The sequence below is a fragment of the Ascaphus truei genome, chromosome 3, assembly GCF_040206685.1.
Source record: "Ascaphus truei isolate aAscTru1 chromosome 3, aAscTru1.hap1, whole genome shotgun sequence".
Lineage (NCBI taxonomy): Eukaryota > Metazoa > Chordata > Amphibia > Anura > Ascaphidae > Ascaphus > Ascaphus truei.
In genome coordinates, this window is record NC_134485.1 from 321420062 (window position 1) to 321447159 (window position 27098).

Here is a 27098-nt window from a genome sequence, read left to right on the forward strand (position 1 = left end):
CAGAGATAGATTATATATACACACACCAAAATGTATTTCAATGACTTTTAAAGGCACCGATATGAGTGTTCAAGCCAGGCAATAATCTGCAGCTATATCACCCCCCCCCCCCCCCCCCCCTGTTTAGAATGGGGCATCGGGCTGCAGACATTTCACCGCAGACGGACCCTCTGCTGCAGCCGATTTGCCTCTGCAAACCCCGCCACTTAAGGTAAGTTATCACTGTTAAGGATGGGGAGTTTTAGGGTAGGTGGTGAAGTGACCGGTAGCGGAAGGGCAAAGTGGTGGTGGCAATTTGGTCTCACCGAAACGGCGGCGACCAAAACGTCCTAGACTGTCTTCTAAATACCTTATTGTATTAGTATAAATGTATTTGATTTTATATAGTACTGTATTAACAATATGTTTATGTCCCATTTTGTAAGCCTGTATCCCTTGATCTCTTTCTTTTTTCCATATCCCCCTGATATTTTCACATAATGTAAATATATTCCGACTGTTTGGTCCTACATGGCCAATTTACAGGATCATATTTGATGAGCTGCGGGCGCAGTTTGCTTAGAAATGGCGTGGCTATTATCTGGGAACTAACTGTACATGTTAAATATTTAATGGTGTGCCACTCTCCTGTGGCAATGTATTAAATTAGCATAATTGTGGTTAGAACATAATTAGTTTGCACTGGCAGCATAAATCATATGTAACCAGGCAGGAGAAGCACAGCCCGGCTCCTCTGTATGTAACCAGGCAGGAGAAGCACAGCCCGGCCCCTCTGTATATAACCAGGCAGGAGAAGCACAGCCCGGCCCCTCTGTATGTAACCAGGCAGGAGAAGCACAGCCCGGCTCCTCTGTATGTAACCAGGCAGGAGAAGCACAGCCCGGCTCCTCTGTATGTAACCAGGCAGGAGAAGCACAGCCCGGCCCCTCTGTATATAACCAGGCAGGAGAAGCACAGCCCGGCTCCTCTGTATGTAACCAGGCAGGAGAAGCACAGCCCGGCCCCTCTGTATGTAACCAGGCAGGAGAAGCACAGCCCGGCCCCTCTGCATGTAACCAGGCAGGAGAAGCACAGCCCGGCCCCTCTGTATGTAACCAGGCAGGAGAAGCACAGCCCGGCCCCTCTGTATGTAACCAGGCAGGAGAAGCACAGCCCGGCCCCTCTGCATGTAACCAGGCAGGAGAAGCACAGCCCGGCCCCTCTGTATGTAACCAGGCAGGAGAAGCACAGCCCGGCCCCTCTGTATGTAACCAGGCAGGCGAAGCACAGCCCGGCCCTCTGTATGTAACCAGGCAGGAGAAGCACAGCCCGGCCCCTCTGTATGTAACCAGGCAGAAGCACAGCCCGGCTCCTCTGTACGTAACCAGGCAGAAGCACAGCCCGGCTCCTCTGTATGTAACCAGGCAGGAGAAGCACAGCCCGGCTCCTCTGTATGTAACCAGGCAGAAGCACAGCCCGGCTCCTCTGTACGTAACCAGGCAGAAGCACAGCCCGGCTCCTCTGTATGTAACCAGGCAGGAGAAGCACAGCCCGGCCCCTCTGTATATAACCAGCCAGAAGCACAGCCCGGCTCCTCTGTATGTAACCAGGCAGGAGAAGCACAGCCCGGCCCCTCTGTATGTAACCAGGCAGGCGAAGCACAGCCCCTCTGTATGTAACCAGGCAGGAGAAGCACAGCCCGGCCCCTCTGTATGTAACCAGGCAGGAGAAGCACAGCCCGGCCCCTCTGTATGTAACCAGGCAGGAGAAGCACAGCCCGGCCCCTCTGTACGTAACCAGGCAGGAGAAGCACAGCCCGGCCCCTCTGTACGTAACCAGGCAGGAGAAGCACATCCCGGCCCCTCTGTTTGTAACCAGGCAGGAGAAGCACAGCCCGGCCCCTCTGTATGTAACCAGGCAGGAGAAGCACAGCCCGGCCCCTCTGTTTGTAACCAGGCAGGAGAAGCACAGCCCGGCCCCTCTGCATGTAACCAGGCAGAAGCACAGCCCGGCCCCTCTGTATATAACCAGGCAGGAGAAGCACCGCCCGGCCCCTCTGTACGTAACCAGGCAGGAGAAGCATAGCCCGGCTCTCCTCTGTATGTAACCAGGCAGAAGCACAGCCCGGCCCCTCTGCATGTAACCAGGCAGAAGCACAGCCCGGCCCCTCTGTACATAACCAGGCAGGAGAAGCACAGCCCGGCCCCTTTGTACGTAACCAGGCAGGAGAAGCATAGCCCGGCTCTCCTCTGTATGTAACCAGGCAGGAGAAGCACAGCCCGGCCCCTCTGCATGTAACCAGGCAGAAGCACAGCCCGGCCCCTCTGTATGTAACCAGGCAGGAGAAGCACAGCCCAGCTCCTCTGTATGTAACCAGGCAGGAGAAGCACAGCCCGGCTCCTCTGTATGTAACCAGGCAGGAGCACAGCCCGGCTCCTCTGTATGTAACCAGGCAGGAGAAGCACAGCGCCCCTCTGTACGTAACCAGCCAGGAGAAGCACAGCCCGGCTCCTCTGTACGTAACCAGGCAGGAGAAGCACAGCCCGGCTCCTCTGTACGTAACCAGGCAGGAGAAGCACAGCCCGGCTCCTCTGTATGTAACCAGGCAGGAGAAGCACAGCCCGGCTCCTCTCCGGCCCCTCTGTATGTAACCAGGCAGGAGAAGCACAGCCCAGCTCCTCTCCGGCCCCTCTATATGTAACCAGGCAGGAGAAGCACAGCCCGGCTCCTCTGTATGTAACCAGGCAGAAGCACAGCCCGGCTCCTCTGTATATAACCAGGCAGGAGAAGCACAGCCCGGCCCCTCTGTATATAACCAGGCAGGAGAAGCATTTTGAGATGAAAACATGGGGCTGCATAAAGACGACCATCAGGGACTTCTAGCCTATCGGGGACCTGTGCTTGAGACTCCAAAATCTTATCCAGTATGTCAAAGAAGGTGGCAGAGAAACAATTGGGGGGAAAAGAATACTCTCTCGGACTTCCTGTGACTTCTCCTCAGTGATAAACTGACGGGACAATGCATCTGCTTTGATAATCTTTGTCCCAGGAATATAAGAGATGATGAAGTTAAACCTTGAAAAGAACAACGCCCAACGAGCTTGACGGGGTCCAAGACGACGAGCACCTTCAATGTAAGAAAGATTTTTGTGGTCTGTCAGGATCAGAATGGGTTCCTTGGTTCCTTCCAGAAGATGTCTCCACTCTTGTAATGCCATCTTGATGGCCAACAACTCCCTATTCCCCACGTTGTAATTTCTTTCTGCTGAAGAATTTTTTTTAGAAAAGAACCCACAAGGGTGTAGTTTATCTTCGGGGGTGGTTCTTTGAGAGAGAACCGCACCGGCTCCAACGTCGGAGGCGTCAACTTCCAACGTAAAGGGGAGGGTGGGGACGGGATGTCACAGAATGGGAGCTGAGACAAAGGCTCTTTTAAGAGACAGAGGGGCCGGGCTGTGCTTCTCCTGCCTGGTTACATACAGAGGGGCCGGGCTGTGCTTCTCCTGCCTGGTTACATACAGAGGGGCCGGGCTGTGCTTCTCCTGCCTGGTTACATACAGAGGAGCCGGGCTGTGCTTCTCCTGCCTGGTTATATACAGAGGGGCCGGGCTGTGCTTCTCCTGCCTGGTTACATACAGAGGAGCCGGGCTGTGCTTCTCCTGCCTGGTTACATACAGAGGAGCCGGGCTGTGCTTCTCCTGCCTGGTTACATACAGAGGAGCCGGGCTGTGCTTCTCCTGCCTGGTTACATACAGAGGGGCCGGGCTGTGCTTCTCCTGCCTGGTTACATACAGAGGAGCCGGGCTGTGCTTCTCCTGCCTGGTTACATACAGAGGAGCCGGGCTGTGCTTCGCCTGCCTGGTTACATACAGAGGGGCCGGGCTGTGCTTCTCCTGCCTGGTTACATACAGAGGAGCCGGGCTGTGCTTCTCCTGCCTGGTTACATACAGAGGGGCCGGGCTGTGCTTCTCCTGCCTGGTTATATACAGAGGGGCCGGGCTGTGCTTCTCCTGCCTGGTTACATACAGAGGGGCCGGGCTGTGCTTCTCCTGCCTGGTTACATATGATTTATGCTGCCAGTGCAAACTAATTATGTTCTAACCACAATTATGCTAATTTAATACATTGCCACAGGAGAGTGGCACACCATTAAATATTTAACATGTACAGTTAGTTCCCAGATAATAGCCACGCCATTTCTAAGCAAACTGCGCCCGCAGCTCATCAAATATGATCCTGTAAATTGGCCATGTAGGACCAAACAGTCGGAATATATTTACATTATGTGAAAATATCAGGGGGATATGGAAAAAAGAAAGAGATCAAGGGATACAAAAGTCCCTGCCAGAAAGCCGCGGAAAGTGCCCCATCGTTCCAATCAGTTTCAGCCGCAAAAGTCCGGAACTCCAGAGCATAACGTGCCACTGATCTCCTACTCTGCGAAATGTGGAACAAGGAGGAAGCAGCCATATCACTACGTCCAGGGGTGTCAAAAACTAAACGAAATTCTCTTTTAAAGTTAGGGAAGTTGTAAGTGAGTTCAGGTTTCAGCTCCCAGATTGGTGAAGCCCAGGCCAGGGCGTCCCCAGTGAGAAGGGAAAAAACATAAGCTACCTTGGTACGATCCGTGGGGAAGCGAGAAGGTGACAGTTCGAATTGTATCTCGCGCTGATTTAAAAACCCACGGTATGCAAACGGGTCCCCCACGTATTTACTGGGCGTAGGGATACGCAACTCCGAAGACCCTGTTCCTTCACGGGAGACAGTGGGAGAGATAACGGAACTGGGGACATTAACCTGGGGAATCTGGGCGGTTAAGGTAGCAACCTGTTGGTTAAGAGCGGTGACCTGGTTGTCCAAGAAGGTAAAGTGTTTGGAAATGGTAGTTAGGGTATCTTCTACCTCAGGGGGGTCTGGGTCTGATGGGCTCTGCATAATGTAACGCTTGGCCTGTCCACAAGCCAGACGAGACCCCGGGACTGAGGTGGAAAGGAGTAATACCACACACCTAGCAGTAAACGGGGCACAGCCGGAGTGTGGAAGTAGGTAGGTGATCCGGGTAACAAAAATAGAAAGGGTATCGTACTTTACAACTCCAGGGTAGATAGGTAAAGTCCGTAAGCAAATGGTCGTGGGATGGAGAGAGCAGCGTAGTAGAGTGTCCGTAAGCCGTGTCCAGGGGATATAGAAGTCTGCAGGGTAGTAAGTCCAAAGCCAAATCCAAGGGGTTCCAGAGAGCAGCGTAATCAAAGTCCAAAGCCAAAGGTCAAGATCCAGGGAGGTCAGCAGAATATCCAGGGACAGGAACGGGAACTGAAAGACAAGAGGGCCAGACAACAGCAGAGAGCACCAAGGTACAGAAGCTATGCAGAGCAAGGTGGTAATGGTGAGGGGAGACTAAATAGGGGGCTGGGACCTATCAGAGGAAGGGGAGGAACAGACGAGCGGCCCGAGGGAGGACCTGATAGGGGAGAAGTGCCTGGGAAGCTGGGGCCTATCAGAGCATGGGTAGGAGCGGAGGAGCGGCCCGGAGAAGGATCTGATAGGGGAGAAGGGCCTGGGGGGCGGGCCTGATGGAGCAGGGGCAGGGGAGCGTGAGGTGCGCGCTGCACCTGAGGCGGAGTCAGGCGCTCGGCGCAAATAAATGGCAGCCTGAGTCCCCGCGCGCCCGTAAATGTGACGCGTGCGACCCGGAAGTGCGGGAGCGGCCGTGGGGAGGGCCGCGAGGAGTGAGGCACGCCGCCGGGAGCCTGGGCGGCACGGAGACAAGGTAAAGAGGCGCTGGAAGTGGGTTTACCCGCAGCGCGGATCCTTACAATTCGGCTCGGGAGTTCACTAAATGGCTGCCAGTGTAGCAGAAGAGGACCAAAGATGCAAAGTTCTATGTGGCAGATCATGTGACCAGGCAAGCACTAGATACAATTGGTTCACTTCTAGAGAAAAAGGGCAGGGCTCAAGAGATAGAGCCTGTTTCAAAAGAGGAAGGGAATGTGACTTTGTAAATGGTTGCTATAGAATCAAAAGTGCTTATTAAAAATGTTAAGTATTTTCTCATAGTATATTACTGATTTATTTATATGAAAAAAAAAAACCCACATGTAGGATATTGCTTGGTCTGCAGCATTAAGTGTGTGTTCCCCCAAGCTAAGGGCACTGCACGTCCTGGAATCGGTCACACAGTGTTAGCAGCCGTCTGATGAGTAGGCAATAAGATTTATTAATTAGGCATTCGTGGAACAAATATTTTCTAAAGGGGGGTGCAAACTAAAAAAAGGTTGGGAATAGCTCCTTATCAGCTCAAGGCCGCCCCACATCATGTGCACTGACGTGCCTGATTAAAGGTACAGCAGGGCCCCGCTTCTCGGCGCTCCGCTTTCCGGCGATCCGCTGATACGGCGGCACCGAGAAGGGGGCCGCCATGTTGAATCTGAAATCGAGAATGCGCAGAATGGGCGGGTGCGCCCGGCGCACATGTGCAGACCGCAGGTTGCGCGCGCAGCGTATAGATCGCACATGCGCAGAACAGCGAAAATGCCGGTTGCGCATGCGCAGCACTGAAAATCGCCGGATCCGCTTTCCAGCGATTTTCACTATACGGCTGGCCTCTGGACCGGAACCCGCCGTATACCCGGGGCCCTCCTGTACTACGACAGATTCTAACACACGAGCACGTTCACTTTTAGAAACCTTACGTTCCAAAAAAATAAATAAGGCAGCGATGAATAAAAGGACACAAAAATGAATTTCTAAAGTTGGACTAAGAGGTGGAAAAGCTAGCTCATTGCAAGCCATCATATTTATAGTATCCCGTGCATGAATAAATAAAGCCACAAGAATGTGCTCCTTATCCGGTACATTAGCACCTGCACGTCTTCAACCACCAACCGATATACTAACCCTTCTGGTGCCAGACCTGAGCGCTGTCGGGCCTTTCCAGACCGGCCGCCGTCACATGAACAGAAGTAAAGGGGTCTCTGCAATCTCCCCCTGGTTGTGTCGCAGGGGCAGTCCAAGGGTTAAAAACAGAAATAGCCTCAAATGTATTCAAAGCCAAATTCATTGCACTGCATTGTATTTTTATTTCCATAGCACCAGCCAGTGCACATGATGCTTTACAGAGATTTCATACCGGAGCAAACCATAGGGGAAAAGAGCCCGTAACCTAAATAATGTCGGGAAATGTACATTTTGCAAGGCATGGTTAAGACGGTAAGTGCATATGCTGTGGCTAATGTGGTCATTTAACTACCCCACTATTGAAATGCTTCTAGTAAAGGTGACTTCTTAGGTGGGTCTTAAAGATGGCGAGAGGGGGAGCTTTACAGACAGCAAGGGGAAGGTAGTTCGGAGAGAGGAGAGCATGGAGAAGAGCAGAGGAGGTGAGCAGGTACACAGCGAGGTATGTGGAGTGGCAGAGGAGTGGAGAGCCTTAGGCCTTGCCCCCGCTGCATGCTCTAGCGTCCGCTGTGGTGGACGCTGCGCTCACCAGAGCCCTCCCCGCAACGGCGCCGGGCCCGCTGCGAGGGGGGGCCGCAGCGCTCGCGCGAGAGCTACTCCTGCTCTCAATAGAATTGAGAGCAGGAACTCGCGTCGAGCGGCTAGGCACGCCCCCCGGCGGTTCAGCCAATGAGGGCGAACCTGCCGGGTGACGTCATGGCCGCGCCCCCGTCACTCCTCCGGCACGCCCCCCCGGTCTCTGCTCCTGCAGTGAGCTGCAAACCGGGGAATCGCCGGAACGCGCAGCCGAAAGCGCGGGCGCGCATTAGAGCGCCGTGACCGGGGCCTTAGCCTTAGGCCTCGGGCATGCTGCTGCTCGGCAGTGAGCCCCTGCAGCCGCAATTAGAGCAGCTTTAGCAGGGGCTCGCGCACGCTTCCGCAAGCGTGCGGAAGCGTAGGTCTTACACAATTTTTCGTTTCTGCGCTCGCCGGAGCGCAGGGCCGGTCACGTGAGCAGTTCGCCCAATGAGGGCAAACCAGCCGGGTGACGTCATGGCCGCGCCCCCGTCACTCCTCCGGCACGCCCCCCCGGTCTCTGCTCCTGCAGTGAGCTGCAAACCGGGGAATCGCCGGAACGCGCAGCCGAAAGCGCGGGCGCGCATTAGAGCGCCGTGACCGGGGCCTTAGCCTTAGGCCTCGGGCATGCTGCTGCTCGGCAGTGAGCCCCTGCAGCCGCAATTAGAGCAGCTTTAGCAGGGGCTCGCGCACGCTTCCGCAAGCGTGCGGAAGCGTAGGTCTTACACAATTTTTCGTTTCTGCGCTCGCCGGAGCGCAGGGCCGGTCACGTGAGCAGTTCGCCCAATGAGGGCAAACCAGCTCCGTGACATCACAGCCCCCCCCCCCCCAACAAGCCCCCAAACGGCGCGCGGTCTAAGGCCAGGGAAAGCACCCGCTTTCCCTCAGCGCGCCTCCGCCCGGCTGGATTCATCCTGGACGCAGCCTTACAGGAGAGGAGGAGCACTGCTATACTGAAGTTCATATCACGAAGCAGCCGCCTCTCCCAATCAAACTCATTAATGCATTCCTAAAGGTCAAGCCGCTACCAACATGATTGTGTGAGTGTCACCAAATGGTATGTTAGAAGGGAACCCTCCCCAAAAACACGTGCTTATTTTAACCTCTTGGCTGCCAGAAAGCTTGCACCGCTCAGCAGACCCATTTGACAGCGACGTGCATATGTAGCCTCTTTGTTCTCCATAAAACATTCATGCTTTGGTAACTCGGGGTCACCACAGCTGTAAGAGCCAAAGATCGGAAGAACCCCCCAGGGCTTTAGTAATGCTAAAAAAAGAAGCCCCGATCTTTTCCATGGAGGACTGGCACTTTTAATGGAAATAAGGCTATAAAAAAACCTTTGTGAATTGACTCCTTCGCTTTGCAATGCGTTGCTGACCTCTCTGGTAGTGAAGGGGTTAAGCTGCCCCCGTGGCAGGAACTAGGGCATGATGTGACAAGGCCATAGGATCCAAGGAAATCCCCACTGCCACGGTTTCAGTTCTCCCTGGGTCATGCAGCTAGAGGAATTCATGTGACTGAAATCTGGACATTTCTACTTTCCAGTGTAGGAAAAATGTCAGAGACGGAAGTCGGGGAGGGAGGAGGGGTGAGTTTACAAGGGCAGGAAACCCCCTCTGAAACACACTGAATAACCACACACCAAAACCCACAGATAAGAGAGGCTTCGGAAAGCGGGTGGCTTAGAAGAGCAATCCCAATTTCGGAAAAAAGAGCAACTCTCTTGGTAACGTTGCCCTCAGATAAGCCATTTCCCCCATCTTTACAGCGATCCTTGCAGTGATGCCTCTACCAAGAGTTATTTCCCAACCAAAGCCATATGGGAGCTGGCCACAGCGGCCAATCATTACGGGGAATACTATGCATCATTGTGGCGATCCGTTCATCGATTGGCTAACCAGCAAGTTGTCCCAGTGGCCATTTTTATTTCCTGACGCAGTTGGGATGTTGTCTGAACTGCAGCATTTTTTTTTAAAAATTTAAGGCTTTTCTTTTGTATTATTACACAAGCTTTTCTAATGAGAATTAGAATAAGCCCTTCTAATGCGAGGAAACGTACGGGTTTAAAAAATACAAATCAAAATACATACAAAGTAATAGACAAAAGGTAAAATAAATAAATGTCAAGACAATATTTTTGTCCCCATTTAACAATTATTTTTATGAAAGACTGGCACTTTTCATCTAAGAAAGGCTACAACTCTCTGACATAGGACTCATTTCCACATTCACTCTTTGTTAGGACTTTTCAGAATAATATAAACCTCCCTTCCCATGTTATCCTGGTCACACTTTGCATTGCACGTTCTATTGGCGCAATGGTCAAATTGCACTTTCCATTTGAAACACTGGTTGGAACTAGTGCGAGTTCTATGAACTAGGGTCGCCACAGAGACCTGCCCCTGTACAACTCAGCCATGGTCACTGTAACTTCACAATCCCTGCACTTTGTTCTCCTTGCTAGGGAAGATGTAAGCCCGTTTATTGGAGTGGGGCTAAAATCTTCACTATCAAAACGAGGAAACAGCTTTAAACAGGGGCCATAAACTTTTCAAGTGTTACAGCAAGGGAAGAAAATAATGCATATACAGAGCAATAAACGTCCTGCTAAAATGTGACATTTATTTGCCACAGGGCCCCTTACACCGCCATTTTAACAACCCGCAAAGTGTTAACGGTGAGAACATTTATATTTTTAACTGTCACTCTGCCAGAGAGAGGAGTGCCATGTACGGTGTCTGAGCCTGCCCCCAACAGAGAAAGGGTTAGTAGGGTAAAATAATTTTTGGGAGGAGAGGGGGTGTGTGGAGTTGGGAGGCAATTGTCCATTTTGTCTGCCCAATTCCAGCGACACAGTCATCAGGTTTACGGACACCCTTTCCATATCAGAGGATCAATTAGAAAGGCGGATAGTGATGGGCAAGAGAAGGCAGGGAAAGGGTCATTAATTCCCACCTCAAACTTCAGGCTACCATGTTTACAAACCGTCGGGATAAAACATCTTTTTGGGGGGGGGCGGAGGGGGGGGAAGAGCGGGGGGACATTGGAAATATTTCATTTGGTTCCAACTGCTGGCTGTGGCTTGGGCAGGACGCACTGTCACTTGAGGCAGGGGGGATTATCGCAAGCACTAACCCTCCAAAATGTAATCGTTGGCAACGTGACCTTTGCAATGCCTGAACGGAGGGCTTTTAAAAGTGGCTTGAGATTTCTGAAACTAAAATTGTGCTATAATTATATATATATATATATATATATATATATATATATATATATATATATATATATATATATATATATATATATATATACACACATGAGGAAGAGACAGGAGCTCAAAAAGAGAATTCTTGCCCAAATATGTGTGGTTCAACCCAATATAAAATCCATAAAAGGAAATCAACTGGAACAGCAACACCAATTATAACACATGTATTAATTATGGATAAAGCAACATTTCTTACTCTCTTCTTCATTGCTTTATTTTAAGAGCTGGCAGCATTTCAGGTCAGGCTGAGCTGCACACAATAATACTGGGATGCATTGTATTTATTTATAAAAAAAAAATGTTTTACCAGGAAGTAATACATTGAGAGAGATACCTCTCGTTTTCAAGTATGTCCTGAGCATACACATCTTCATCTTCATCTATAAGAACAAACACCAATAATGTTAGCATTGCAGTACACCAAATACCTTTCAAATCCCTACACACTGCAAGCACGAAGTGGGGACTCTTCTAGACAACATCTACTGGGGCAATGCCCAAAAACTACATGTCACGCGGCTACGCCATGCTCTGCCGGATGGATATGTGGACTGGTGGAAGTGTTTGGAAATATCCTGCATAATTATACAGTGCCACATGCTTATTTTCAGGGGATGTGCCTTGAAATTATGCACCGTACACAACAACTTTAGCACAGGTTTTTTTTCCCTGCAGGCTCTAAATAAAGATAAATAACAAGGCACGTGAAACGGACACAGAATTAACCCGTTTCCCTGAACCATCCCAGGTGTCTGATGGCCCTGACATCTAGGACACCTTTTAAAGAGGCCCCCCTCATCCGTTCAGATCACATTAACAACACCTGGAGAAGTAATATTACATTATCTTTTATTTATATGGTGTCAACATGTGCCGCAGCGTAGTACAATGTGGGGGCAGAGATAAAAACAAAACATAACACACACAACAGGTAATGAGGTCCCTGCTCAGAGAAACGTACAATGTAAAAGGGATGACCTCAACGTCCCATAGAAAGGAGCCAAGACATCATGACCTTTAGTGAACATCATGTTCCCCTTTCGTATCTAAAGCCCTCTCCCGCCTCAAACCTTTCTCACTCACTGCCCCGCACCTCTGGAATGTCCTTCCCCTCAATACCCGACCAGCACCCTCTCTATCCACCTTTAAGACCCATCTTAAAACCCATCTCCTTAAACGAAGCATATGAGTAGCTCCGTGGCTGATACTATGCACCTCATACATCGACCATGGACCCCTGGTAGACACACTTACCAGAACACCTTCCTACTGTCTCTGTACAGTCTTCCTACTTAACAATTAGATTGTGAGCTCTTCGAGGCAGGGACTCTTCTTCCTAATATTACTTTTATGTCTGAAGCGCTTCTTCCCATTATGTGTTATATTACGATGGAACGTGCATTACTACTGTGACGCACTATGTACCTACATGGCGCTATATAAAGATATACATACATCATGTGGACTACTTGCTTGTCAGCCCTTGTGATGTCCTGAAAACGTCATATGGCAACTGTGAAGAAAACCATCATCATAGTAACAGACACATATACAGTGGTGTGAAAAAGAAAGTACACCCTCTTTGAATTCTATGGTTTTACATATCAGGGCATAATAACAATGATCTGTTCCTTAGCAGGTCTTAAAATTAGGTAAATACAACCTCAGATGAACAACAACAAATGACATATTACACCGTGTCATGATTTAACAAAAATAAAGCCAAAATGGAGAAGCCATGTGTGAAAAACTAAGTATACCATATGATTCAATAGCTTGTAGAACCACCTTTAGCTGCAATAACTTGAAGTAATCGTTTTCTGGATGACTTTATCAGTCTCTCACATCATTGTGGAGGAATTTTGGCCCACTCTTCTTTACAACGTTGCTTCAGTTCATTGAGGTTTGTGGTCATTTGTTTATGCACAGCTCTCTTAAGATCCAGCCACAGCATTTCAATCGGGTTGAGGTCTGGATTTTGACTGGGCCATTGCAACACCTTGATTCTTTTCTTTTTCAGCCATTCTGTTGTAGATTTGCTGGTGTGCTTGGGATCATTGTCCTGTTGCATGACCCAATTTCGGCCAAGCTTTAGCTGTCAGACAGATGGCCTCACATTTGACTCTAGAATACTTTGGTATACAGAGGAGTTCATGGTCGACTCAATGACTGCAAGGTTCCCAATTCCTATGGCTGCAAAACAAGCCCAAATCATCACCCCTTCACCACCGTGCTCGACAGTTGTTATGAGGTGTTTGTGCTGATATACTGTGTTTGGTTTTCGCCAAACGTGGCACTGTGCATTATGGCCAAACATCTCCACTTTGGTCTCGTCTGTCCAAAGGACATTGTTCCAGAAGTCTTGTGGCTTGTTCAGATGCAACTTTGCAAACCTAAGCTGTGCTGCCATGTTCTTTTTAGAGAGAAGAGGCTTTCTCCTGGCAACCCTTCCAAACAAACCATACTTGTTCAGTCTTTTTCTAATTGTACTTTAACTTTAACATTTAACGTGCTAACTGAGGCCTGTAGAGTCTGAGATGTAACGCCTGGGTTTTTTGCAATTTCTCTGAGCATTGCATGGTCTGACCTTGGGGTGAATTTGCTGGGACGTCCACTCCTGGGAAGATTGGCAACTGTCTTCAATGTTTTCCACTTTTGAATAATCTTTCTCACTGTAGAATGATGGACTTTAAATTGTTTGGAAATGGCTTTACAACCCTTCCCAGATTGATGGACAGCAACAATTGCTTCTCTAAGATCATTGCTGATGTCTTTCCTCCTTGGCATTATGTTAACACACACCTGAATACTCCAGACCAGCAAACTGCTAAAACCTCGGCTTTTATAGAGGTGGTCACACTTGCTGATGATCAATTAATCAAGGGCATTTGATTAGCAGCACCTGTCTGCTACTTAGCATCTTAATTCCTATGGAAGCAGTAAGGGTGTACTTAGTTTTTCACACACAGCTTCTCCATTTTGGCTTTATGTTTGTTAAATAAATCATGACACAATGTAATATGTAATGTGTTGTTAGCAAGGAGTTTCTTCAGTAACTATTACATTTACTTTCAGTCTTATTTTGTTTATTCCCACCTAATTCCATCTACTTTCTAGCCCAGATCCATAACATGGTGCTAAAGCTTTAGCACGCCTTTAGTCCCATTTATATGGCTATATAGCTTAGCAGCCTTTTGTGGATCTGGGCTTGTGTGTTTTGTATCCTGTGCACCCAGTACCTCCGTAGAGGAAGCTTTCTGGCAGCATGCTGAATCTGTGTAATATTGTGTTTCTGGTTGCAGGGGGATGTAAATCTCAGAAGAATGAATAAATAGGCTTGGGGGTTTTCACAGGGTTTCTAATAAAATCCCCTTGGAGTTGCACGATATCTCTGACCTTCCTCACCCATTCTCAGAATTACGTTCTCTGCATTAGCTCATGCTGTGAGTTGCAAAATGATCGTGGGTAAGAGCAAACAAGGTCAAACCGCACATTCATTCACAAAACCGGCAAGGGAGCCAGCGAGAAGAGATAAGAGCGTGAGAAGTTTCCCAAAAGCCATGATCTAATCCAGTCCTCAAGCCCCCTCCAACAGGTCAGGTCTTCAGGATATCCCAGCTTCAGCACAGGTGGCTCAATCAGAGGCTCAGTCAAAGACTGCACCACCTGTGCTGAAGCAGGGATATTCTGAAAACCTGATCTGTTGGTGGCCCTTGAGGACTGGAGTTGCCCACCCCTGTTCTAATGCATCTAACATGAGAATCCCTCTTATTGACGTTTATTTCTATGGCGCCAACATATTCCGCGGCGCTGTACAATGGATCTGAGAACGACGGTAACAATAAAATAGCAACATTAAGGCTGCATCCCACGCTGCTGCTGACTGCGCTCATGCTTGAGTGTTGACGTCACCAACTCTCCAAGCATGAGCGTTTGGCTGTCAACTTTTTTGGAAAGTGCGAGCTGGGGCCGTGGCCAAGCAGTGACTGGCACTGATTGGTTGAGGCCATGTGACCCTTCAGCGCGCCTCAAACACAATATAATCTGTCTCAGCAAACGCCCACGAGCATACGTGCACAAATTAAAATTGATTGTGCAGACCGCGCCAAGCGTCAAGCACGGTCAGCGGCAGCGTGGACACAGCCTAAGGCTCCGGCCACGGTGACGCCCAGCAGGTGCTCACGCTGTGCGCGATGAAACACATAGCAGCAATGTGTGTGGCCAGCGTGAGCGAGCGCGTGCACGGTGCTTAGCTGCTGGTTTGCCAGCTCCACAACGTCATGGTAGTGGCGCCACCCAACACGCCGCCCTCCACGCGTGGCCACAAATCTCCCGGCCGAGCAAGGAGCGTGACGTCACCGCACACGCTCGCTCCCTGCCTGGCCGCAGCCTAACTGGTACAATATGTAATATGGGACATGCTCCCAGGAGTTTGCAATGTTGATTAAACAAACAATAATGAATCCTGTTTTACCACTATGTTTGCTTAAAGTTTTATTAAAGGGGCAGCTCAACCTAATGGGTCAAACACTTCTTCGATATTTCAAGTTATCAGTGTAACTGGATTTCTTAGAAAGATGCCATGGCCTTAAAGTAAGCCTTACTCCTACCTATCCTGTGGGAAAGGAATAGGAGTCGCTCCTTGTCAGGAACACTGGATTCAGCTCCATCAGTTGCTTTTTTTATCCATTTGACTAATGATGGCACCATAATGACTTTGTAAAAAAAAAAAGGAACAAAGCTAAACTAATCATTTTTGATGACTAAATAATGTATTTTAGTGGTAAGAGCCAAACATGGTAAATACTGTACCATCCAACCCATTTGGTGACTATGGAAATGTTCAAAGTAAAAACATTTATTTTCTTACTATAAATGTTTTTAAGGGTGTCAATCAGTTACAGATCCCCTATTTAAGTTGTTCCCTTTTACAATGCGGTGAATGTGAAAGATATTACCATTGTAGCATTTCCTACTCCAATACAACTACAACACACATCACTGCGAAATGCTCAAAGAACTAGATTTGTCATCACTTGAGTCTAGGCGCAAAGTTCATCTTTCCTGTCTTGCCTTCAAAATACTTTCTGGGCAAGCTACCCATCTACATGAACAAGCTCCTCACCCCTACCACATGCAGCACCTATCACCTGAGATCAGACTCCAAAAGACTGTTCATGGTCCCAAGGCTCAACAAAGTATCCGGCCGCTCCTCCTCCTCTTACCTTGCACCACAAAACTGAAACAGTCTACCGGAGACTCTCACAGCCGCCATCAGTCTAAGTTCATTCAAAACTAAGGCTGTCTCACATTAACTGTTACATACGCCTATAATATATATTATCTCTAATTGTGCATGCGATGTCTTGTATATAATGTATACCCAGTTCACTTATGTAACTGTATTTGTAACCATGTATTATTTGTCATCTTAACTCTATACCCAGGGCATACTTGAAAACAAGAGGTAACGCTCAATGTATTACTTCCTGGGAAAACATTTTATAAATAAATACTGTTCCCATTTTACAAGGCAGGGAGGGAAGAATCCCGGGCGCCTATATATTCTGGCCTGGCGCTGGCAGTGCTGACTTTATCTGTCACCATTGCGACGAGCAAGAGGGTGCTCGGTAATGCCTTACTAACGTGAGCGCAAAGCATGACTGGGAGCACTGATGCCGGCTGCAATGGTGACTGACAGGTCAGTAAGTACTGCACTGCTTAGTCCTACGGGAGCAGGGCAAAGCACTTCAGGACTAGGTCCCTGCTGTTAATTAGTAGCCGGAGGGGAGAGGGGCAAAGCACTCTGGGGGCATAGTGTGGCCGGAGACTAGGAAGGAGTTTGTGTAGGCGAGTCTGTCGGTGAGTGCGCATCTGTCAGTGCACGACTGAGTGTCTGTCAGTGACAGAGTCAGCGAGTGTGCGTGCCAGGGAGTCACAGATACACCAAACTCCCCCTTTTATTTAACTCTGGTTCCTCCATGTTTTATATTTGTGCCCACCCATGCAAGGCAACACCTCCATTGCCATGTCTAAATGTCTGATTTTACATGTGCTGGCCAATACGCATTATGGCACAATTTGCTGAATATGTTTGCACAAAGGGATTGCTATCAGTGTAATCTGCAGGAAGATCCCTCTCTCCCGCTGCAGGCAAATGTTCCCTACGGGCTTGACCCCGCTGCCTACTACAGCGTCCGCTGTGGCGGGGGGCCGCAGCGCTGCGGCGAGAGCTGCTCCTGCTCTCAATAGGATTGAGAGCAGGACTCGCTACGGAGCGCAAAGCCACGCCCCCCGGCGGTTCAGCCAATGACGTCATGGCCGCGCCCCCGTCACTCCCCCGCCACGCCCCCCCCGGTCTCTCTTAGGCTGCGGTCCCAGTAATGTCTGTGACACGCACGCCCGGCGGGGAGGGGGGGCGGCGCGTGTCACAGCGCTAACCGCGATCTGCGGTCTGACAGGGATAGGGGAGCTTGCGACGGGAGGGGGCGTAGTCGGGGATTTGCGGGGGCGTGGCCATTACGTCACGCGGCTGGTTTTTCGCCCTCATTGGGTGAACCGCCGGTGGGGGCGTGGCCACGCCTCCGTCGCTAGGACTAAACTCAATTTTATTGAGTTGTGAAAAACCCTGCCGCACGGCGCGGCTGCACCTTCTGCGTGACGGTGCGTAGTGGGCCCAGCCCCATTGAGGGGCGGTGCTTACACGCACAGTGCACGCCGCGCCGTGCGCACAGGGCGTACTGGGCCCGCAGCCTTAGTGCAGCTCCCTGCAGACCAGGTAATCGGCTGCACGCGCCGCCAATCTCGCGGGCGCGCGTTGCAGCCGAGTTACCGGGGCCTTAGCCTTATTCACTTTATGTAAAAAAGGAGTATGTTTTGATTCTGTAATTCCCGCTCATTTTAATAGTGGTTTTATATGGGACCTAGGGGTTCTGGCACACAGCGCCTCTACAAGTATTCACTGCTTTGTATTGTGTATGCAGGCGTCTCCCCTTCTCCGGAGAAGTTACTTTTGAACTCGTTTAGATGATTTCAGCAGACATTAAACAGGTTAAAGTAGTCAGTTTTTTAGTTTGTTTTACTTTACCTACTTAACTTGGATTTGTGCTATTCATGATTTCACAGTTTTTTCCCTACATTCATTGCGCTTTCACGCCCCGCTGTAGCCCACAAACGCCTAAATCTTTGATATATACTTCAAAATAGGAGTATGTTTCTATTTTCTTTGGGTTCATTTCATGTTAACTGGTAATTAACAATCTTCCCCAGTATCTTTAAACTAATTATGTTGCCGGCACTAGCCAAACAAAACAGTAGGGAGAACAAGTCTGGAACAGTTTACCACAAAAGAGTTTAGCTAAAGTTGGTAAGAACACTCCAAAGCATGTGGCTATTACGCTGTCAATCACCTATATTTCAGTAGTACTTTTAATTGGAGCAACTAATAGCTCAGAGTAGAGGCTCTCCGACATATTACAGGACCTCGCGGAGGCTTCCAAAAAACACATCTGGCAGCTCCCTGGCATTTTCTAATCCTACTTGTGGCCAGGAAGCTATGGGAGCGCAGTCAGGGTGGTGAGCGGGTTGCCGGAGGTCCGCGGCGGCTCCCTTCGCAGGGCGCCCCGCCATGCTGCTTATAGCCACGCATGCGCAATGACAATCCCAGCTTGTGTTAGCAGCAGTGTGAGAGACACGCCGAGAAGCCCCTGTGAGATACACATGAGGAGTTCCGGAATCGAATCCCTGTACTAACAGACTGACAATATCGCGAGAGCCGGGCCGCGTCACACGCCACGGCCGATCACGTGGTACGGAAGAGACTGCAGAGAGGACTGGTAAACCGGCGATTCTACACGAGTGTGAGAGACTCGCTAAACACTCTCAACTGCTTGTTGTTTTCTCACCAAATGTGAGTTGATCACCTATATTTTAACTAGTATCTTTTAGATTAAAAGGTTTTACACAATATTGCTCCCTTCCATTATTTCCTCCCCCCCCCTCTGTGAGATTCACTTATAGTGAGACGTGAGTGCCTGGGACGGAGAACCCCTGGATGAGCAACAGCTGATTGCCTGTAAGGAAGATTCCTGGAAGACCAAGCAGTATACCAACAAGCCCTTCAAAGCTACGCTCGTGAGTCCCAGAGAGGATTACAGGCTTTTACTTATTTGATCAGTGTAAGCGCATATCTCACCATTCTTATATTTATATAATTATAGATATACTGCCCTATGATCCCTTTTGTGTTTTCTCTCTTCCCTTTTCCACTTGCGCTTAGGTCACTCTTCTCCATATATATATATATACACAAATATAACTGTATGCTCATCTGCATGTCTTAGGCAGGTCTGCAACCCCGCCTTTCCCCATTATCACCCAGCATACAGCACTTCCACTGCAGCAAGGGATTCTGGGAAATGACATGCAAATGAGCACACAGTGTCACTTTTTGCCTCAATAACCATTTTTAACATGGTTCCCTACATATATATATATATATATATATATATATATATAGACACACACACACACACGTCGACAAATCACCAAAAAATCTACTCGCCACCTAGTATCACACGTGTGCTGCTTGGGCAAATAGGAGCTCGCCACGATGTTAAATCCACTCGCCCGGGGCGTGCAAATGTATAGGTTTGTGGAACACACACACACACACACACACACACACACACACACACACACACACACACACACACACACACACACACACACACACACACACACACACACACACACACACCATAATACTGAGTTAAGTTATGGTGAGTAAAAAAAAAGTGACAAAAACCCTCCACAGGAAAGCAAATATGCAAATATAGCTGTATGCTCATCTGCATGTCTTAGGCAGGTCTGCAACCCCGCCTTTCCCCATTATCACCCAGTATACAGCACTTCCACTGCAGCAAGGGATTCTGGGAAATGACATGCAAATGAGCACAGTGTCACCTCTCTTGCATTCCCAGTACATCCAACCCCACACTGATGAGACCCATCAAGGTCGAAACAGCTGTCTGTGGGTGGTTTTCTGGGTATGCACCTTAACCCTGGCTGTGCTCAAAGCTGTGACCATGCAGCAAGCTTAAGCCTATAGGGAACCATGTTAAAAATGGTTATTGAAACAAAAAGTGACACTGTGTGCTCATTTGCATGTCATTTCCCAGAATCCCTTGCTGCAGTGGAAGTGCTGTATGCTGGGTGATAATGGGGAAAGGCGGGGTTGCAGACCTGCCTAAGACATGCAGATGAGCATACATCTATGTGTGTGTGTGTGTGTGTGTGTGTGTGTGTGTGTGTGTGTGTATGTATGTATGTATATATATATATATATATATATATATATATATATATATATATATACAGTGCTCGACAAACCCGGTCGCCAACTCGCCAGCTGCGATCGGATATTGGCTCGTGGCCAGTAGCTTTTCCCCTGCTCTGCAAAAACAAAATCCCCTGCTCGAAAAAAAAAAAAAAACCCTCTGGCTGTGACGCGGCTTGGAGTTGCCAGGACTTCAAACCGCCCTTCCTTCTCTGCACGGGTAAGTAATGGGGGGGTTGGGGGTGCGCGCGCATCTGCTACTCCTCCTCCTATATATCCTCCTGTATAATTGTGTCACCTCCTGCTTACAAGACCTGCACTGATCCGGTCATGGAGAGGATTGTGGACAGATGCTTGAGGTGGGGGGGAATTTAATGCACTGTAATAAATATTTATATATACTGTACTGTTCTGGTGTTTCTCCCCCCTTCCTCCGGTGCTCCCGCTGCCCGCGCGGCTCAGGTGCTTCACCCCCCTCCCTCCGGTGCTGCCCGCGTGGGTCGGGTTTTTCACCCCCCTCCCTCCGTTGCTCCCGCTGCCCGCGAGGCTCGGGTTTCACTCCCCCCTCCCTCCGGTGCTCCCGCTGCCCACGCGGCTCTGGTGTCACTCCCCCCTCCCTCCTGTGCTCCCGCTGCCCGCGAGGCTCGGGTTTCACTCCCCCCTCCCTCCGGTGCTGCCCACGCGGCTCGGGTGTCACTCCCCCCTCCCTCCTGTGCTCCCGCTGCCCGCGCAGTTCGGGTGCTTCACCCCCCTCCCTCCGGTGCTCCCGCTGCCCGCGCAGCTCGGGTGCTTCACCCCCCTCCCTCTGGTGCTCCCGCTACCTGCGCGGCTCGGGTGTCTCTCCCCCCCTCCCTCCGGTGACCGCGCGGCTCGTGTCTCTCCCCCCTCCCTCCGGTGCACGCGCGGCTCGTGTGTCTCTCCCCCCTCCCTCCGGTGCCCGCGCGGCGCGTGTGTCTCTCCCCCCCTCCCTCCGGTGACCGCGCGGCTCGTGTCTCTCTCCCCCCCTCCCTCCGGTGACCGTGCGGCTCGTGTCTCTCCCCCCTCCCCCTGGTGCCCGCGCGGCTCGTGTCTCTCTCCCCTCCCTCCGGTGCCCGCGCGGCTCGTGTCTCTCCCCCCCATCCCTCCGGTGCTCCAGCTGCCCACGCGGGGCGGGAGGTATTAGCAGGGTGTGTGTGTGTGTGTGTGTGTAGGTAGTAGCAGTGTGTGTGTGTGTGTGTTGGGAGAGAGAGAGAGAGAGAGAGAGAGAGAGAGAGAGAGAGGGTATGGGACAGAGAGAGAGAGAGAGGTATGGGAGAGAGAGGGGGTATGGTAGAGAGAGAGAGAGAGGGGTATGGGAGAAAGAGAGAGGGGTATACGAGAGAGAGGGAGAGAGTGTATGGGAATGAGAGAGTGTGTGTATGGGTATGAGAGAGTGTGTGTATGAGAGAGAGAGAACGTGTAGGACACCAGAGGTACCCAGTCACCCCCCACCCAGTCAGTCAGTCATCCCCCCCACCCAGTCAGTCAAAAGTCAGTCATAGTCTGTCATCCCACCCCCTGCCCAGTCATCCCACCCAGTCAGACAGTCAGTAATCCCCACCAAGTCAGACATCCCATCACCCCACCCCCACAATCACCCCACCCCCCCAATCACCGCACCCCCCAATCACCCCACCCCCCAATCAATCACCCCACCCAGTCACCCCACACCCCCAATCACCCCACACCCCCAATCACCCCACCCAGTCACCCCATCCCCCCACAGTCACCCTCTCTCTGTCTCTCACCCTCCGTCTCTCTCACACTCTCTCTCCGTCTCTCTCACCCTCTCTCTCCGTCTCTCTCACCCTCTCTCTTCGTCTCTCTCACCCTCTCTCTTCGTCTCTCTCACCTTCTCTCTCCGTCTCTCTCTCCGTCTCTCACCCTCTCTCTCCGTCTCTCTCACCCTCTCTCTCCGTCTCTCTCACCCTCTCTCTCCGTCTCTCTCCGTCTCTCTCACCCTCTCTCTCCGTCTCTCTCACCCTCTCACCCTCTCTCTCCGTCTCTCTCACCCTCTCTCTCCGTCTCTCTCACCCTCTCTCTCCGTCTCTCTCACCCTCTCTCTCCGTCTCTCTCACCCTCTCTCTCCGTCTCTCTCACCCTCTCTCTCCGTCTCACAATCTGGATCTGGATATCTTATTTACCCTGTATATCTTAACTGCCCTACACTACACCGAAATAACCTATTCTGCTTTCTTCCAGATCTGACTCAAGCTTCACACGGGAGACATCGGAACCCCCCCTAACCCAGAAGACAGGTAGGGAACACATCCCCTCCAATGTATAACATTGCGGGAATGAGGGTACCTGGACATTGACGGACTGCAGATCAGGTAAGATCCCAGGCGGGATTGCTGCTTTAAATATTGTGAAGTGGGGACGTCCAGACACTGGTTAAGGGGTTCAGGAAACTAGTCATTCACATCTGGCTTTTTTTCTAGATTTGACATTTATACACAAGGACTAATTGTAGTATAATGTAATACAATAAATAAACTTATGTCAAAAACGAATGTTCTTACTAGGAATTTATTCAATTTATTTCATTTATGGGTTTTTTAAATGCGGGGCTGGGGGCGGGATTAGAGGCGGGGTTGGGGCGGGACTAGGTGGCGAGTAGATTTTTTGGTTCGGCGAGTAGATTTGTGGGTGATTTGTCAAGCACTGTATATATATATATATATATATATATATATATATGTGTGTTATAGTGTTAGCTATGTTCAGTAAACATGTTACTATATACATGTGTGTTCAATATATTGGGTCCTGTGAAGGGGTTATCCAGGGTTGCTAGGATCCCTCAGAGGTGATGGCGCTGTCATGGAATGAATCAGGTACACCCCAGGCTCCCTGCAGCGGAGGATCAGGCCTCCTGTGAGCCCACAGGTAACAGCGCACCACACGTAGTCACCCTAGACACGGGGGAAAGGGGGCTACATACTTAAAGCTGATTCTTACATATACGTCTAATATTTTTTAAATATAGAACGTACATATATTAATATATGTGGAAGATGCTGGTCACTGAAGCGATGCGCGGTGTAGAAACGTTTGGTTTGCAGGCTACAAGCCTTTGAACTCGCACGGCTCTTCTTCAAGTACGCCAGATTTTGAGGATAATATTACATACATATGTAATCGAAAACTGGATTTCCCAAAAAAAACTGTTTTTAAACACTGACAAGACTGTAACAATGGTACAAGACTACATTTTTAAAGATTCCAGTGACTGAGCTCCAGATAAGAACCAACAGTTTAGTATTCAGAATGCATATTGATACCCTGACATCCAAAACCTATGCCAAACTAGGTGTACTTGACAGGAACAAATCCTCCCTAAGCCTGCTGGTCAGAAAGCGTATCGCACAGCAGATGTTAATGCCAATTATCGACTATGGGGACATAGTATACGGCTCGGCACCCCAATCCCACCGTAGCAAACTTGACACCCTCTACAATTCAATATGCCGTTTTGTTCTCCAATGCAACTACAACACACATCACTGCGAAATGCTCAAAGAACTAGACTGGTCATCACTTGAGTCTAGGTGCAAAGTTCACCTTTCCTGTCTTGCCTTCAAATACTTTCTGGGCAAGCTACCCATCTAGCTGAACAAGCTCCTCACCCCTACCACATGCAGCACTTATCACCTGAGATCTGACTCCAAAAGACTGTTCATGGTCCCAAGGCTCAACAAAGTATCCGGCCGCTCCTCCTCTTACCGTGCACCCCAAAACTGGAACAACCTACCGGAGACTCTCACATCCACCACCAGTTTAAGTTCTTTCAAAACTAAAGCTGTCTATATATCTTTAAGTATGCATGCAATGACTTGTATATATAATGTGTAACCCTGTTCACTTATGTAACTGTATGTGTAACCATGTATTATTTGTCATTTTAACTACTATGCCCAGGACATACTGTACTTGAAAACGAGAGGTAACTCTCAACGTATTACTTCCTGGTAAAATATTTTATAAATAAATAATCCATGTTGGAGTTGGCTGGTTTGCAGTTACAATTGGGACAGGAGAAACACAGCTTAAATCACAGTTGTAGCAGAGGAGTATGTATTTAGCATTGTCAGCATGTTTATACTTTACAGAGGTGCACACAAATACCCAAACAACTTCCATCCACTTCTAGCCTCCCACCAACCCACATCCATTGTACAAAATCTCATTTAACTGTAACAAACGCTATGTATCACCAGCTATTTACGGGTCCCTCGAACATTTACTGTATATCTGGAGGACTTCTGTCCCCTTAATGTTAATTATTTGGACTTTGACTTATCCGATATTAATTAGACCTTCCAAAAAGGCAAATACAGTACCCACTTTGTATAAGACCCTAGCTGGCGTGTGAAATTGTCACACTACAGATGTATTGTATGTCTTTATTTATATTGCGCCATTAGTGTACATAGCGCTTCACAGCAGTGATACATGTGACAATCATATAAATAAAAAATAATGCAAATAACAGATCATGGGAATAAGTGCTTCAGACATAAAAGTAACATTTCGTAAGAGGAGTCCTTGCTCCGAAGAGCTTACAATCTAATTGATGTACCGAATGTTCACCTACGTTTGCAAACCAGGTGAATTGGGATCGTTTTTTGGTTCGCGAAAAAAATAAGTGGCCAAATGTTGCCTAAACAAAACAAAAAAAAAACCATTGCACGACCTTTCATATGCTGCCATTTTCACAAAATTCAACAGCGCAGTGGACAAATTCTGGGAAAATTGACGAATTTCCATAAAATGTAAGAAAATAAAAAAAGAAGAAATGCAAAGCACTTTAATAGATATGAACAGTGCAGAATAAAAATGGTGGTGTCGCATTCATTGTTAACATTTCAGCTGCCAGCAATAGAGTTAAGCACGAGAAGCAGCACCGGTTACAAGCCGTATTCATATGTACACAGACGTCGAATACACTGTGACACGTGCTTTATGCTCAGGTACACAGGAGGTGATGACACAAACACACGGCTGTCCTGTAAGCAGAGATGTGGGCTCTGCACTGTGAGACATAGCTGAGTATTGGGAGCTGCCCTGTAACCCGCCCCCTCCATAGAATTATACACAAATTCCTCAAATCCCAAAAGAGACTTCGGAGTCGAGCAAGGAAAAGCCTCTGAACTACTAAAGAAAGCACACATTTGTACTCATTCAAAACCCAATGAGACCTGAAATAAATAGAAACCTGTAAGCAGATATTGCAAAGAGCTATATAAACTTTACCCCAGGCCAAACCCAAAGTGTAACCTAAAGCCAGAGAGAAAACTATAATGCTAACACCAGACAGACCCTACAAAGAGGCAGAAGAGAAACACAATCCAGACAGAAATCTAATCCCAATAGTGCCATACTGAGAGGACTATACCAGATTTACAGGGAGAGACGTCGCAAACCGACCCAGCGCAAACTACCTGTCCTAACAGCTACCTGCACAACCAGAACTCCGTCCAAAGCAGATCCGACCCGCCGTCGGAACCAGCACATTATCACATGGATCTCCTGAGAGGACAAACGTCGTCATAAAGATTTGGGATTATGGGTTATGAATGCCACATAATGTGTGGGTATATTAACCCAATAGTCTGTGGTTACCTGGCACTATTGCCCATTGCTACATGGCCCCCGCACACTATATTGCCCCTCGGTATATAGACAAATTACACTATTGCCCCTTGCTATATTGGCACATCAAACTATTGCCCCTCGGTGCATAGACAGCACACTATTGCCCCGCGGTGCATAGACAGCACACTATTGCCCCGCGGTGCATAGACAGCACACTATTGCCCCGCGGTGCATAGACAGCACCCTATTGCCCCGCGGTATACAGACACCACACTATTGCCCCTCGATTATACAGACACCACACTATTGCCCCTCGGTACATAGCACACTATTGCCCCGCGGTACATAGACAGCACACTATTGCCCCTTGGTATATAGACACATCACACTATTGCCCCTCGGTACATAGACAGCACACTTTGCCCCTCGGTATATAGACAGCACATTATTGCCCCATGGTATATAGACATCACACTATTGCCCCATGGTATATAGACACCACACTATTGCCCCATGGTATATAGACACCACACTATTGCCCCATGGTATATAGACACCACACTATTGCCCCATGGTATATAGACACCACACTATTGCCCCATGGTATATAGACACCACACTATTGCCCCATGGTATATAGACTTCACACTATTGCCCCTCGGTATATAGACACCACACTATTGCCCCTCGGTATATAGACACACCACACTATTGCCCCAGGTCAATATAGCAAGGTCTCACCAGAACCAGCGCGAATCTCTCCTCCAGCTCCCCGGGCTCCGGCATCGGGACTTTCAGCGGCAGCAGAGTGTTCCCCGGGGCTCCCCCCGCGCTCTCCGCGTTCCCCATCCTCGGGACCCCGCGGTGCACCGTTCCCCCGTGCGCACTCCCGAGACTCCGGGTCTCGCCCCCCCTCCCGCACGCGCGCCCCCGTTATTCCAGCAGAACGTCCCCGGGACCCCTCGCGCGCCGCTTCATCCTTTGTGCTCGCGAGTCCCGCCTCGCGCCCCACACTGAGTAGGAGAGAGCACCATTCACCCCGACCGCACGGCGGCCCCCGAGTCCCCGCCCCGCAGACCTCCCCCCATTGGTTGCCTAGCAGAGATTCCCGTTCTGATTGGTTTTAGGGGCGGGATCTCGTATTCCGACCTCGCGGCGCCCTCTGCTGTCATATGGGAGATATTGCGGAGCATGAATAGCATGGATGTACAAGTAGAATGATGGAGAGCTGAAGCAGATGCACACAGGCTGCAGCAGTTGTTTTTCAAAAAATGTAAAGCTACATTTAACCACTTTAGTGTATCTGTGAAAAACACAAATATCAGGCGGATCACCAAAAACGGGGCGCTGAGAAGCGGGACCTTGCTGTACCATAATCATGGCTGC

The 27098-nt window shown here is 49.4% G+C and overlaps 1 protein-coding gene across 9 annotated transcripts in view; it reads right to left on the reverse strand.

Annotated features, from left to right (window-relative positions):
• FMNL3 (formin like 3) overlaps window positions 1-26724 on the reverse strand; it is a 122576-nt gene extending 95852 nt beyond the window's left edge. For 5 of the 9 annotated variants that reach the window (XR_012799947.1, XR_012799943.1, XM_075591195.1 and 2 more), the window contains exon 1: window positions 26454-26723. Coding sequence is in view for 4 of the 9 variants with exons in the window: in XM_075591195.1 (XP_075447310.1) it covers window positions 26454-26561 (108 nt within the window). In the remaining 5 variants the exon portion in view is untranslated. Of the gene's footprint in view, window positions 1-12214; window positions 12273-26453 lie in introns of all 9 variants that reach the window. The other 4 variants (XR_012799944.1, XM_075591197.1, XR_012799945.1 and 1 more) reach the window with 3 other exon arrangements.
• Window positions 26725-27098: the final 374 nt, after the last annotated feature.